This window comes from Crocodylus siamensis, chromosome 2 (assembly GCF_052110815.1).
Source record: "Crocodylus siamensis isolate JL-2025a chromosome 2, ASM5211081v1, whole genome shotgun sequence".
Classification (NCBI taxonomy): Eukaryota; Metazoa; Chordata; order Crocodylia; family Crocodylidae; genus Crocodylus; species Crocodylus siamensis.
In genome coordinates, this window is record NC_143396.1 from 13,495,778 (window position 1) to 13,510,260 (window position 14,483).

A 14,483-nucleotide genomic window follows, 5' to 3' on the forward strand; every position below is an offset into this window, starting at 1 on the left:
ACTTTTCTCTACAGAAGACACTTTGAACCCCTGAAAAAGGATTCTAACCACATACTGAAATCTAAAAAAGGTTTTAACCCTCAGAACATATGCAAACATCTTTTTTTTCCCCATCTTAAAAAAAAAAAAAAAATGCATGGAAACATGAAGAGAATTATGATATCCCCCCCAGCCCAAGCCAGGATTACACCCAGTCAAAAGAACAAGGCAAGAATATAACCCAAAGTAATTGTATATTCATGCCAATTAACAATATAGTAATATATTTTCCTTATCCACAGAGAATGCAAAAAAATTACCATAATTTCTAAAGTCTGCCCCCACCCCCACCATCTCTCCAATAACTTCCAGTCAACAGCAGACAAGTATTACACTCCATAAACAACAGAATAGAATAATTGATCACCACTTGCTTACCCTGGAGGAGTTTCTGCACCAAGGTTGGGAGGCGAGTTAGCTGGCTGAGACATGCCTTGGTGCCTCATGCCTTTACTGACAGGAGTTGCAGGTGTACATCCCAGCAGTACTTCACCAAACACTGTTGGTACCGACTGCACATGGCCCTGACCAGGAGATCCCTAGAAAGGATCAACAGACACAAACATTTGGTTGCAGCAGGAAAAAAAAAGTTTCCTAAACTCTCCCATGACAACTTAAAGCTATCCAATATATACATACTTATACATTGATTTTTCATAATTGCAACAGGCTCCAGTCAGCTATTCTTGCCATTCATGAGGGAAATAGAAAAACCTCAAAACAAGTATCAGTTTCCCCAGAATGTGAAAATTTGGTTTCAGAATCCTGAGCGGATTTCAGGAAAGGAAACGTTAGAAGGAACGTGGAAAGGAGATTAGAAAAATATTGTGATCTTAGTTAACTGCGGCCTACAAACCATAACAGACTGATCCCTTGAAAAACATGGGCTATGAAGGTCAAAAACAAGATTTAGAACTTATCTGGAAATCTAAATTTGTGCAGGAAATCCCCTGGAAAGTAGATCCAGTAGCAGTAGGTTATTTTACCTGTTTATATAAGAGAACTTCCATATCAATCTAAACATGGAACTGCCTGTAGTATAAAACCCCATAGTAGCCTAGACATAGTTATCTGTACCTAGTTATGAAGGCAGCAGCTTTATAGCTACTATTGGTTCAAAACACAGACTCTTGCCTGTTTATTAGAGGAGGCTGGACAGATATTTGGCTGGGGTGATACAATCCCAGCCCCTGTTCCTGCCTGGGGCAGGGGAATCAGACCCAGTGATCTGTTTAGGTCCCTTCCAACCCTCAGTACTATGATACTATGATCAAAACCTTCCAAGGACACTGATATTTTTCATTAGTTCCCTGCGGAATAATGGGTCAAATCCAGTGTCCGTATCCGTGCTTCAATGCATTTCACTAGGACTAACCAAAATTACTGCTTTATGCTTAAGAACCTAGTCTGTCAAGACTGATATATAGTCTGACAAGATATGATACTAAACTAAAACAAAGGACCTGTTGAACTTCAAAATTTAAGCAAATGTTCACAGAAGATGGCCTCCAAATCTTAAAGCCAAAAAACAAACAAACAAACCCACCACAAGGGCTGAAAGTGCTTAGACCTGCTCTCCAAAAACAAGAACAAGCAAAAAATCCTGTTCTTTGACTTATTCATCTACATTCTCACTAACATCGCATTTAAAACACACTTGTTTCAGGTTTCCCTGACTAGATGGGAAAAAAAAGTTGGTTTGCCATACCTAAGCATCTCCTCAAAACATTTACAAAATACCTCCAGAGGGGTCTGAACAGATATATTCCTCTATGTCCTACATTTAAAGATATTTCTATCATGATCTATTATACTTTTATGACTTATCCATGTCAAAAAGTGTAAATCAGAACAAATTAGCTTACACTAAATCTCTCTATGGACAGTCATATGCCACATTAAGACAATTTTTGTGCAGATTAACCACTCAAAATGTACCTTTACCGCAAAATAAAGGCTATCCACAGGGAGAAAGCACAAAAGCAGTTACTCCAGGCTAATTCCCCTCTGACAAGCCATTAAAATTTTCTAATGTGACACTTAATCATTAGAGTTAAATAGTTGTCCTAGTGCAGGACTCATGAACAGAAGTACTATGTTAAGGCAATAGCTATCACATCATCTTCCTTATTTCTTAACAAAAAAGAAAATCGCTCAGGTCCAAGAGCCTTATATTAATTACATAGACTATTAGAAATGCTGTTCTCTAACTAAGCCATTTGCTCCACTTTGAATTCCATATTTAAGTCACCCAGAAGAACTTCCTTTGACTTCTACTAAACAGCTTTCCTGAATTGAAGCCACAGACACTGACTCTGAAATGGAAATATTAGGATTGCTACCAGATTCTGTTTACAGGGAAGAAACAACATACAGTATTTATGGAAGACCAATGCTACTGTCTGGTAGCATTAGTCCCCAAGGCAAGTAGGTAGTCACTGTTACAGGACAATTATTTTATTCCCCTTATTCCTAGATTTCTTTTTAGCTATATAAACCTACTCTTCCTTAAAATCTCTCTAAACAAGTAGTTAACAAGGGAAAAGTATACCCTGGAAGCAAAAAAAACCCTGTGATCACCTATGACTGTAGCTTCTTTTATGACAAAGCAATTTCAACCAAGCTGAATTACTCTTTTGCCACTTACTGAATGAATTAAAGAAAGACTGCTACTCCCATGGTTAAACTAGCACTGAATAAATAACCAGAGGAAAAAAAACTATATTCTGTATAACCAACTGTGTTACCTAACGCTCCTTAACGTTTAAATGACAGTGTTCTATTGTTTTGTTTTGTTTTTTAAAAGGACAGAATTACCTTAAGACAAGATTTTGTTTGTTTGGCACCGATACTTCCTTTTTTCTCAGATGATTTTCTTTTCAGACCCCTATTTCTTTTGGATTTATCTGAAACAGAAAGCAATGGAGTTATAGCCTTGTTTTCCATACTGAAATATTATATATAGTTAGAGGCTAATAGAAGAGATCTTACCACACTTCCCATCATCTCCATGTATAATTTCAACATGAATCAGTTCTGGATCAAGTGTTTTTAAAGCTGGCATCTTAAAGAAAGAATGGAGTAATGTATTTATAAAACAAATTTAATATACAGAAAAATGCTTTTCAAAAACTTCTAAGAGATGTTCCAGATCCAAATGCCTACAGTCTCCGCAACTTAGGAGAAACAGAAGCATTTTGAAATTTAGGGGAAAAAATACTGTAATACTCCAATTATGGAGGAATCCATATTTTTTAACCTTTCAGGTTCAAAATACCTAACTTTATAGAACTGCAAGTCAAAGTTTCAGAGATGACTAAAGCCTGCTTCCCTTCAAGTTTGATAATGTGAGATTTTATAAGGCATCCTCAGAAACAACCAGCTGCCTGATCTGTACAAGTAGTAGAGATTCTAAAATAATGGGTCTGACATATTTTTTTTAATCTAGAAAGGACATTTCAATACTCTGCTCCTCCACTTGTGCCATAAATCATTTGCTACCAACATAAAGTATTCTGTATCAGTTGGAATGAAGTGTTAGATCTATCATTCCAGCTGGGCAGATACGCAAGAACAAAACTACTGCTAGGTACAAGGTGGGTTCCGTTCCTTCCCCACCACCTCCACCACTCCACCCTTTGCTACCCACATTGGAACAATTGCTGCTTTACCTCCTCACAGTTGACTTCCAGGGTTCTTTTAGTCGGATTGCCATTTACAACTGTTGCTGTGAACCACTGAGTAGATGGTTTCAAGCTATAGATTCTTATTTTTGAACCAATTATGTTCTTGCCACCTTAAGAAAAAAAAGGAAGGGGTTCAGAGAAAGTGAGAACATGGGACGTGCTCTATGGCAGCAGTGTCAAAGACATGGTTACAGGGTGGATCCAGCCTACAGAGCCTTTCCATACAGTCCATGGGCTACCAAAAGTTGGGGGGCCAGGGAGGGGCCTGCTGCAGATTTTGGGGCCACCAGTCCCAGATGGACATGGCAAGCGGTGGCAGCCCCATCCACCCTGTACCTGCTGGACCCCACTGCCACCTACCCAGACTCCTTGCCACCACCTCCACAGATCCAGCCTGGGAGCAGCCCCCATGTCTGGTTCTGGCTAGGGGGCTAGTTTGACCTGCCCCTCCACTCTATGGTAATTTGTTATTTTCCCATGTATCCATGCTGCCTAGCCAGCAAGACTGTATACCAGAAATCAAGTGAGCAGCACTTGAAAATAGTGAGCAAAGTAACATGATGAAACTTTCACATATCCACTATGATACCAGCCAAGAAGGTACTGCCATAGCTCTAAGAAGGGAGTTAGACAACAATACCTCTGCATTCTGAGTACTGCCCACTTGCTGGAACAGTCCCCTGGGGTTCTCAGGCTGCCACCACTTACATCAGGGGCCAAGGTGACTGAGAATTTCAGAGTCACAAAAATGGACACCAATCAACAGACCTAGAAATGGATCCCTGCATGTTATATTTGTGGGGTTTTCCTGTTTTCAAGGACTCTCATGTCACTTAACTTCACTGTATCACTTCTTATCCAGAAGTTGCACATTTATCTATACAAAATAGGACTTGTAGGAACCAGTATTGAAGACTGCTGGAAGAGCCTTTAACCAATTTTTAACTCTACCAAAAACAGGTCTCCAAAGCTTTTCTACTTAGTTATGGAATTGTGTAGAAAAAGGGTTTAAAAGTAGTGTGCATTTGAAGTCAGGCACATAAATAGATAAGCAGCTTGATTTTTAGATGTACTGTACCGAGCAAACAAGAAGCTCTCATTGAATTCAATAGATATTGCTCAGCTACTTCTACGAGAAAAAAAAAAAAAGTGAGGCTATACTTGGTCCCTATATTTAAGGACTGCAGGGCAGGGGGAGGGGGAGTCCTGGTCTAGTCTCTATATTATTGCATATTTTAGTGTTTCACTTGAATTGTGCCAGTTCCCCAGCAATCTAAAACAAACAAAAACAAAACAAAATGAAACTAAACCCCACTGTTTTGGGAATGGGCAGCAGAACAGACAATCATTCAAGGAAGTGTAGGGAAGAAAAATCAAAAAGGGAATTTTCTATCTCATGACAATATTACTGTGGATATCAGCAATGAAGAGTAACTCCCAGTATCTTTCCACCAGAGGGTGGTCTTGTACCTTGCAACAAATGGCTTTCATCTTGGCATTTCGTTTTGAAAGCCTGAATTTCTTCATTAATATTCTGGTCCTCCATAAGAGGAAGCTTTGAACTGTCCACATCCTATTAAAGATGAAAGTATTTTGTCAAAGAGTTGTTCTTTAGAGCATGAAATGTTTGACACACTTACTTTTCAGGCAAAAGCACCCTCAGTCTCCAAAGACTGGCAACAATGTACATGAAACTTGATGGATATTACTCCCTACTTGGATACATCTGCTTCATATATTTCTGCTCTAAATACAATGACTTCTCCTATGACTAACACTTTTGACCATTTAAAAAAAAACAAACAAACCCTCAAGAACTACTCTAGCATTATTCTATAAATAATCCCCATTTCGCCTTTTTTGTTTCAGTCTCTTTCCTTATCAAAAGATTATAGAGAGTTTAATTGATCCACCAATTTTCCCCTTGTTCATTTTTGTAATGTGTATGGTTCTAAAACTATAACAAACTTGCAAGAGCTCGTATATGAACATTTGTGAAAGACAGTTTTTCCAGAGAGAACCAGGATCCCTAGTGATAAAAGGAAAAATCAGAAATTTTCTGATTTAAAATAAACAAACAAACAAACAAACCCCAAATCCACATTTTTTCATGATTAAAATGAAATACCACTTATACAGATATAAGTGGCATTTCATTTTTTAAAAAAATCACAGAAAAATGTGGATGGGGGGGGGTTAAATCAGACTATTTCTGATTTTTTCTTCTTCAAAGAGACCCAGGATCCTTGTTTATCACCTCAAATCTTACCTGAACTAATACCAGTAAATTGCAGGTGAAGCACAGAGGGCAAAGGGCCTTTCTTTATAAAAAAAATGGGGTTACAGTTTTGTTTCCCTACTGTATAACTCAGTGGTTCATGGGAGATAGTTTAAGATCAACTTGGCTCTGAAAGCCTCTGGCTTTCGAAATGAAGAATCTTCTTACAACGTGTACTTATTTATTAGACAAGGCCCTTCTCCCTGTACTATTTTAAGACTACTTCATTCTCAGCTTCAATCAGGATACTAATGCCACAACAGGATAAACTACAGGGTATATTTCCCAAACATCTATGTAAAAATCCCATGGGAACCTTTGCTAGAGAGTGGTATAAAAACATGGGACTAACAACTAACTCTGTTACATTCTATTCTTCACCCCTTCCTATCCTGAACTATTGTGAATAATTTCTGTTTAATAGTAGGAATCACCATCTATCCTCCACTCCATATATAAACTACTCCTTTCTTGCTAATCTGGTGGTGATTATTTCCATAAATCAGAGGACCAATGGTTCTCCATTTTACCAGCATAAATGCAGTTCACCAGCCAGGGAACCAGGAGACTTATAAATTATATTCATACCAAGCATTAGAAAATGCTTGTGTACTGAGCAATCATCTGCAGGTTTTTTAATAGATATTTTTATAAGATACCTAAGCACCATACTAGAAAGCAATTTTTCAAAATTATAGCAATGTGGACCTGCTTCAAGGTTTTACTCATATAAGGCTTCAGCAGTGAATACACTAGACAAATAAAGCTTCATTTTTCCCTAAACCTCTATGAGCTATTCCAAAATAAGGTTACCTGAAACAGATCTTTAGAAAGAAACATGCATTTCTCTTCTCCAAGAAAGCGTACAGAAACTGTGGATCCCAAACCAGCTTTGTCCAATAAGGATTCATAAATCTAGAAAACAAGAGAAGCTTGTTTAGTTTTCTTCCCTGCTTCTTCACCCTTTTCTCCTTTATTTAAAATTCAGGCTAAAATACTTGTCAAATTCATGAACTATCATGACACTTTTACTTGTTTGACTATCAACTTTACTGACATTAGCACATCTCAGAAAGCCTTTTTGAAATTTAATAGCACTAGTTGAGAAGTTATTAATACATTCAAAAAGTTAAATAATTCAAGTTGAGGTGACAGTTCTTGCTAGTCTTGTTTTAAAATAACTATACACCAAGTATTTCATAAATAGTTCATGTTCAAAAATTTTCACAGATATTAACCAAAAGCATTTTCTCTACAGTCATATCACCAAAGAAGGCCACCATCTCATTACATTTATTAAAGAGCCGACACTGCCTTTACACTACAATGACAGAACTGTAATTCAAGGACACTAGTACTAGACAGATGGCAGGTGCATGGCATCCTGCTAACTTGTCCAGGGAGGCATAAGCCTCCCGCTAGCACTAGAATGAGACAATTTCTCATAACTTGCAGCTTATAATGGACTAATAACTTAAGTTTGTATTTAATTTTCCAAGGAAGTACATTTAAGGACAGATACAAAAAAGGCATGCTGGGAATTCTCTTGTCAAAAATTTGGGTATGCACAGACATATGCAGAAGTTAGTTATGAGTCCTAGGTGTTTTCAAATTAAGATATTAAAAAGGTGCAGACAATACCTTTACACCACCACAATCAGCCTTTCTACTTATACTGGTGTAGAGAGGACATAACACATACCACTATGAAGTAGAGCAGTGGGGGAACCAACTTTTTTGGCTGACATGCCACAGATTAAGCACATCCCCCTCCCCTGCCCGATCCATCACTGCTCTCTGCTTCCTGCCCCATGCTCTGCCTGATCTGTTGCTCTGTTTTCTGCTCCCTGCCCCCTCCATGATCTGCTGCATGCCATACACACAAGGCTGCCTGTGCTACTTTGGGCCACCCCTGGAGTAGAGCAACTTCCAGTCGCCTCTTGAAAAAAAAATCAGGTATAACCACAACATTGGTTGTTACCCAAGTCATATGTTCACAGCTTTAGTCCATTTCATCTTTGCTGAGGAAACAAGCTACTACTGGCTCTCATTTACCTAGTGGCTCTTATTAAAGGTAATAATTTGAGAAAGCCAATCAGCTCCCTGTAGAAATTATGAAATGTAACCTAATTAGGCAACAGATGATGGCATGTTTTATTATCACAAACATAAGCATGACAATCTGCCAGGAATCCATGGTTTCGCACACACACAACATTAATGTTGGCAGGATAGATGAAGTGAGAAGAACAACAGATATGCTAATATAGGTAAAAAGGTAGGTCAACAATAACAAGGAGATTGAAAGCGGGGAGGGAAGTCTAGGTATTTGGCTCCTGGAGCTCCAAGAGAAAGGTCACCAGGATTAACAAAGAATGAGGAGTTATGCATTGGGAATAACAAGATAGGCGTTTGGAACTTTCCAGCTAGATGAAATGAAGCAAGGGAGAGGGGTGCTTTGCTAGTACAAGTTGGACCTGCTGGTGTTAGCAAGGATGAGATGGCTAGAATCTTACTAGCCCAGCTGTAAATATTCTGGAATACATGCTTGTAACTACTGTGTGGGTGACATCATTAACAACATTGCTATCCCGTATGTAGTTTTTACAGTATTTTGGAGTATTCATTCCAAGATTCATTTGAAATAAATGTGTAACGTTTTAGCTGAATTATCAATGTGGTTAAATTCTAACTCTCCCTTTCAGCTATCAGCATAATTGACATTAGTTTAAAAAAAAACAAACAAACAAACCTGATTTATGTTACGCTGTTAACATGTCTGTCCCACAGACAACTTTTGGTAACCATCCACAGCAGCCAGCACACTATGGAGGAGGGTGCTCTGGCCCCTGGGACAGCCTGTGCATTTTGCATTAAAGAGTTATTGGATATATCAGTACTGGGACTAGGAAAACAGAACTCAAGGGCTGTGTCCAGACGAGTGCAGCTGTGTGGTCCATGGCACCAAATGTGTAAAAAAAAGAGGGGAGCGCTGCCTATGTATGTGCTGCTCTGCTTCCTCCCCCTCTGCAGGATATCCAGGGGTCAAAAAAAACACACAGAAAAAAAAAAAAAAAAGTACAGCAGCACATACATAGGCAGTGTGCACCACTCAAAATCAGAGCTGGGCTGCCCAGAGCTGCACCATGGCTGCTGGCCAGGCTCCATGCAGCAGAATCACTGCTGATGCAGCCCCAGGGGGCTCCCCAGAAGCCCAGATAAGTCTGCTGGGGCCGGCACAGTGCTGACCCCAGCTGCTCCTACCCCACCCAGGGTAGCTTGCCACATACCAAAGCACACGCAGTATGGATGTTCCCTGGGTACAAGCATCAGCTGCAAAAGGTGTGCCACTGCTACTTGTCCCCAGGGAACCAAATGTTCATGATTGTTTGGACGTGCCCAAGGAAGTACCTCTCTCATGAGGCAAGAAACAGGCTCCTCCAGTTTGCTCTCCAGCCTTACATGTCTTACACCCTTGGCTAGCCATTGCCCAGGTTCAACCGAAGGGGTAGAGGGTTCCCTCAGTCTAGCCAGCCTATAGCCTGGGGGCTAGGGCATTTTTTTGGCAAGTGGAAGATGCAAATTCAAATCCCAGGAGCATAAACAGTTTGACATAGCTTCATTCCCAAACCACAGTTTTGGGAACAAGGGTCTTTCTATAAAGGGATACATGGGATCCCCTCATTTAGAAGTGGCATACACTGCCTCCAATAACAGCATATTAGACCCTGCCTACCATTGCTGCACATGGGATTCAACAAAAAAACCCAGAACCATGTTGGCAAAGTTGGGTTATGGCTCATTTCAATACATCTATCCTACACTTAGAGAATGTGTCTTCAAAGTAATATATTTTAGATTTTGTTGGGCCATTTACTATAGCCAAGTTAAAAGCCTTTAGGAGTTCTTTAGCCCACAAAACAAGCAAATAGGAAATAATGCCTTAAAAGGTTAACATGCAAAAAAAAGTTAATCAAGTCAATTGGATACTTGCCATTGCAGGCCACTGCACTGCAGGCGTAGAGGCAACTTGAGACTTCCGTTCAGCCAGTACCAACTTCTGCTCAACTAGAAACCCTTTCATTTTTGGGTTGTATACCTCTATCCACCTTCTCCTCTCCCATGACTCACCATCAAATTCCACACACACCTGAAGAAGGAAAGGGGAAAAGAACACATTAAGAAGCTGCTAAAAACAAACACTATTCAAACCAAATGTCTTCCATACAATGTCATGGATACATCACACAAGGATGAAGACAAGAGGCCAGTGTGAACCATTAAACATATTAAAAGAATCGCTTTCTAAAAATTAAATTTCAAGTGCTTATCGTTAGAGCACACAATAACTCTATTCTCGCACAATTAAGCTATCACTATAAAATGACTGGACTACAGCTTTTAACTAGCCAAAAAAAATTCTAACCTCATCAATAATATGCAATATATTTAAATTGGAAGAGTTTTATCTCAAATTATCTGCTTCTCTCTCTACAAAGGGCCAGACTCTAGTAGAAAAAGTGTGTGCATGTTCAGAACTCCACTATTACTCCTGAGCAGAGTATAAAACAATTTTGCATTAAAACAGAAGAGAGCAGTAGACTTAGTTATTTTTATACTAAGGCACAATATCACAAGATCTTCACTTGCTATTTTTACAACACTCAAGTGTGCCAGCTGCTTTACAGAAACAAAGAGATCAGAGTCCCTGAAGAGCTTAATTTCACTTTTCCCAAAAGGAGAGCCAGAAAAAAGGAGCTACAGTCAATATGTACAGTGTAAAGTGAGACTGAACATTTTTTGACCATTTTGTTTGGTGCATATCATCAGGATTTGGTGACTCAAAAAACACCTAGACAGTTGCATTTTTGGCAGGTTATTTTATTTTGCCCAAATAAGGAAAGCATCAGCAAGCATTAAGCTTGATCAGTTGGTTTTGGAATTCCTTTGAAAGCGATATGGAAAAGGAAAAAAAAAAAAAAGAAGTACGATACAAAAATGCAGCACCCAAGACCTGTATCTATGTGCATTAAAAAGATGACCCTTGGCACGTCAGATGTTTTTAAACACATTAAGATGAAACTTTGGAATCTTTTTAAAAAGACACTCAAATATAAATTATCCATATCTTAGAAGAAACCCCCTACAACAGTGGTCTCCAAGCTTTAAGTAAGAGATCACCTTTGGCATTTAAAAGCAACCCAAGATCTACCATGCGCCGCCACTGCCACCTCCCCAGCAGGTAAGTCTGTGCAGAGAAGGGGGGAGCAGATCGAGGTAGAGGAAGAAAAAATTATTTGGGGGCGCATCTCCCCAGCAGGTAAGTCCCACCCGGCCAGGGCCCCACAACCTACCCCTGCTCCTGCCTCTGTGGCACAGTCCCTCACCACAGGGCCTCGATCTAGCCCATCCCTTCCCTCCCACACTGACTGACCTGCTGGCCCAGGGCGCACATGTGCATGCATGCACGCCAGCCCCCCACCCCAGCCTTGGATCAACACCAAGAGGCTCTGAGATCTCCTGGTGGATCAAGATCTGCTGGTAGGTGACCACTGCCCTACAACATGCAACCCAAACACTTTGGTATTGTAGTAACAGGCAAATCACAGATGTAAAAAAAAAAAAAAAGAACAAAAAATAAAATTGTTTGATCTCATTAACCAACTTCAGCAATTTATGAATTTAGCAGAAAACCATGTTGTTTTCTTTTACTTGAGAAGGCAACACTACATCCAAAGGAACATTTTAAAACTTTGTAGTGTGATATCAACAAGGGTCACGAGAAACACATTCAGGTAGGGTTGACTATTTTATACTTGATCTTACTCAACAGGAACTTGGAGTAAGAGACTAAAAAGAGAATCAAATACAGTACATGAGACTAAATACTCTACGCACCAACATACAAGCTTTGCTTTCTCTTTTTGGTTCTCCAGCCCATCACCCTTTTGCAACAACTTTCCTTTGTTAGTTAGGAATGGAAACATTGTATACGAAACAGTCTTTGTTGCCCCAATTATCTTTTGCCATCCTGGCAGCTTCTTTCATGTTAATACTGGAGAATGCATTAGAGAAGCAGATTAGTAACATGGTAATACTGGAGAGAATGCATTAAAGAAGCTCATCTAGCAGAGCCGTAACCAGCTATAGGGTTCACACCAAAGCCCTACAAAGTTCCCAGCAGCACCTCCTCCTCTGCCTTTTTAGTATTAGAGAGTGCTCCATGTGGACAACACCATGAACAGTTTCTCCTCCCCGTGCCATATAAGGCTTTGATGCCACCCATAACATGCCATGTATAGATGAGACTCCACCCCACCATACTATATATGGCTACAATACCGCCCTCTCAAAGTTAAACTTCATCCAAAGTCAGAAAGTTTACACACTAAACACAAATAAGATAATAAAACCCACTTGGTACCTCCTTAATAAGAAAAGGAACTCTGATTATTATCAGTAAGTTTCCCCACTAAAAAGGTCAAGGAAAAGAACACCACTGATTTTAGAAAGAGAATGGTAACAAGAATTTTACCTTGAAATATAGCAGCCACCAGCACAAACGAATACAAAACATAACAGAATCCCCTTCCTACCACAAAGGCCCACCTTCGGCACATACTTCATGTAGGTCTCACAGTTCAGGGAAGACTTGCTGGTGGCCCACTGGCAAGTCACATGTTACTAACTCCTCCTCATTTCCCCCTAATATATTGTGAGTCATCTAAAAATCTCACTGGCAATAGATGACATCTCTACTGCAACTGCAGCAAAGCACAGGGAAGTATTTTATGTTTCAAGCTGTCTTTTAATACAATCACAATTAATAGGTCCATATTGCAAAATCCAAGAAGCCATAGGCTGATGCATTTAGCCATGGTTGTTTAAAACAGGGTCAATACCTGCCTATGATGCTATGCTACACACTAAGATAACAAAGGTATTGCAATAGCAGCCCGTTTTCGCCCTGTCAGCACTGGAAGGTCCGCTACTCCTTTGGTTTTCTACACAAAAACAAATTGTGAACACAAGACCTGTCCCCACACTTAGGGAGCAGACCGCAACACAGCCAATCTGCTCACCTTGCAACTCAAGCAACATTTGTTGCAGAGACAGACACACGCATACTTGCAGCTTCTTGGAAACATCCCAGTGGACCCGAAGCCTCCGACACCAGCACGTACATTTCCAGCCACATGGATTATGTTTATTCATAATATTTTCTGGTTCAACGACCTCCCCCCCCCCACAACAAAACAAAAACACCACCACCACCACCAACAAAATCACCATCTGACTAAGAAACAGCACGCTCGCCCTTCCAGACAATTCCCACCCACCTTCAAGTCCTGCTTGGAAACATCCGTGTGCGAAACCGCTCGGATCCTGCCCGATTTCCACGGCCACTCGGACACGGGCGAAGTTTCCCAGGAGCCGCTCTCCTCCTCCTCCTCCTCCTCCTCCTCCTCCGACAGGCTGAGGAACCTCTTGCCCACTAGCAAGGGCCAGCTCCCCTGCAGCCCCAGAGTCATTTTAGCTCATGGGGGTGCCTGCAGCTCTTCAGGACATAAAGGAACAAAGGTGCTGGGGAGAGAAAACAGGAACAAACTTCACCCGACTGCTGCAAACCAGATCGCACTGGAGTAAGGGGGGGGGTTGCTGGGGGGATGGGGGAGGGAAGCAGATATGGAGGGAAGTTTGCATGAAGAACAGAGCCCAAGGGGCCACCCTCAAACCCCTGCAGGGAGTGTTGCCCCCTCTAGCCTCCCCCTACATTTTGCCCTCACCCCAGGCCTGCAGCCTCCTCTCCACCTCGCACAGGCACAGCCACAGCCACAGCTCCAAAGCACCAGCAGCATCCCCCAGCGCCTAGTACTGCTACTGCTGCTGTCCCACACACGCCCCCTCATTCACACCCCCCACCCCTCACCTCCCCCTACGCTCATTGGCTCGTCCCGGGAAAAGGGGTGGGGCCCGCAAGCAGCCGCTGCCTCTCATTGGTCCCGGGGCGGAGCCAACCTCAGAGGTGGCTCGTTAGTAAAGTGCTGTTGAAAAGAGATGCTTCCGCGGGGAGCAGAAAAAAGAGTCCCGGGACTTGCTTGCACTTAGGAAGCGCCGAGGGCGAGACCGAGACTGGAAACGGAAGGGCTGTTGTTCGCGGCATCAGTGCGGGCTTTTTAAAATCTTTTTGGGGACAAGTTAAGGGAGAATGAGTAAGGGATGGCGGAGGGATCTCTGGTGGAGGCACAAGGAGTGAAGAGGCCCCTTATACGTGCGGTTCTCGGCGTACTCAGATATAGGAGATGGGAGGGGGTAGCACCTGCGGGACTCTCTGCGCAGGCGCACACTGGTGGGACGCACCTGCGGAGGAGCGTTGGGGCAGTATGCGCGTGCGCGCAGAGAGAAGGGCGTGGCACCTGCTGTTAGCATTCGCTGCGCATGTGCAGTAGAGGGAACGATGTTGCCAGGGCGTGGGGAGA

At 41.5% G+C, this 14,483-nt stretch overlaps 1 protein-coding gene across 1 annotated transcript in view; it reads right to left on the reverse strand.

Annotated features, from left to right (window-relative positions):
- Positions 1–13,899, reverse strand: part of KDM3A (lysine demethylase 3A) — a 49,405-nt gene extending 35,506 nt beyond the window's left edge. The window contains exons 1-9 of the mRNA XM_090035335.1: positions 13,791–13,899; positions 13,344–13,587; positions 9,998–10,153; positions 6,817–6,918; positions 5,196–5,298; positions 3,711–3,835; positions 3,031–3,103; positions 2,857–2,945; positions 418–578 (exon numbers count right to left, since the gene is read on the reverse strand). Of these exons, the coding sequence (XP_089891461.1) occupies positions 418–578; positions 2,857–2,945; positions 3,031–3,103; positions 3,711–3,835; positions 5,196–5,298; positions 6,817–6,918; positions 9,998–10,153; positions 13,344–13,535 (1,001 nt within the window). The 5' untranslated portion in view covers positions 13,536–13,587; positions 13,791–13,899. The remainder of the gene's footprint in view (positions 1–417; positions 579–2,856; positions 2,946–3,030; positions 3,104–3,710; positions 3,836–5,195; positions 5,299–6,816; positions 6,919–9,997; positions 10,154–13,343; positions 13,588–13,790) is intronic.
- Positions 13,900–14,483: the final 584 nt, after the last annotated feature.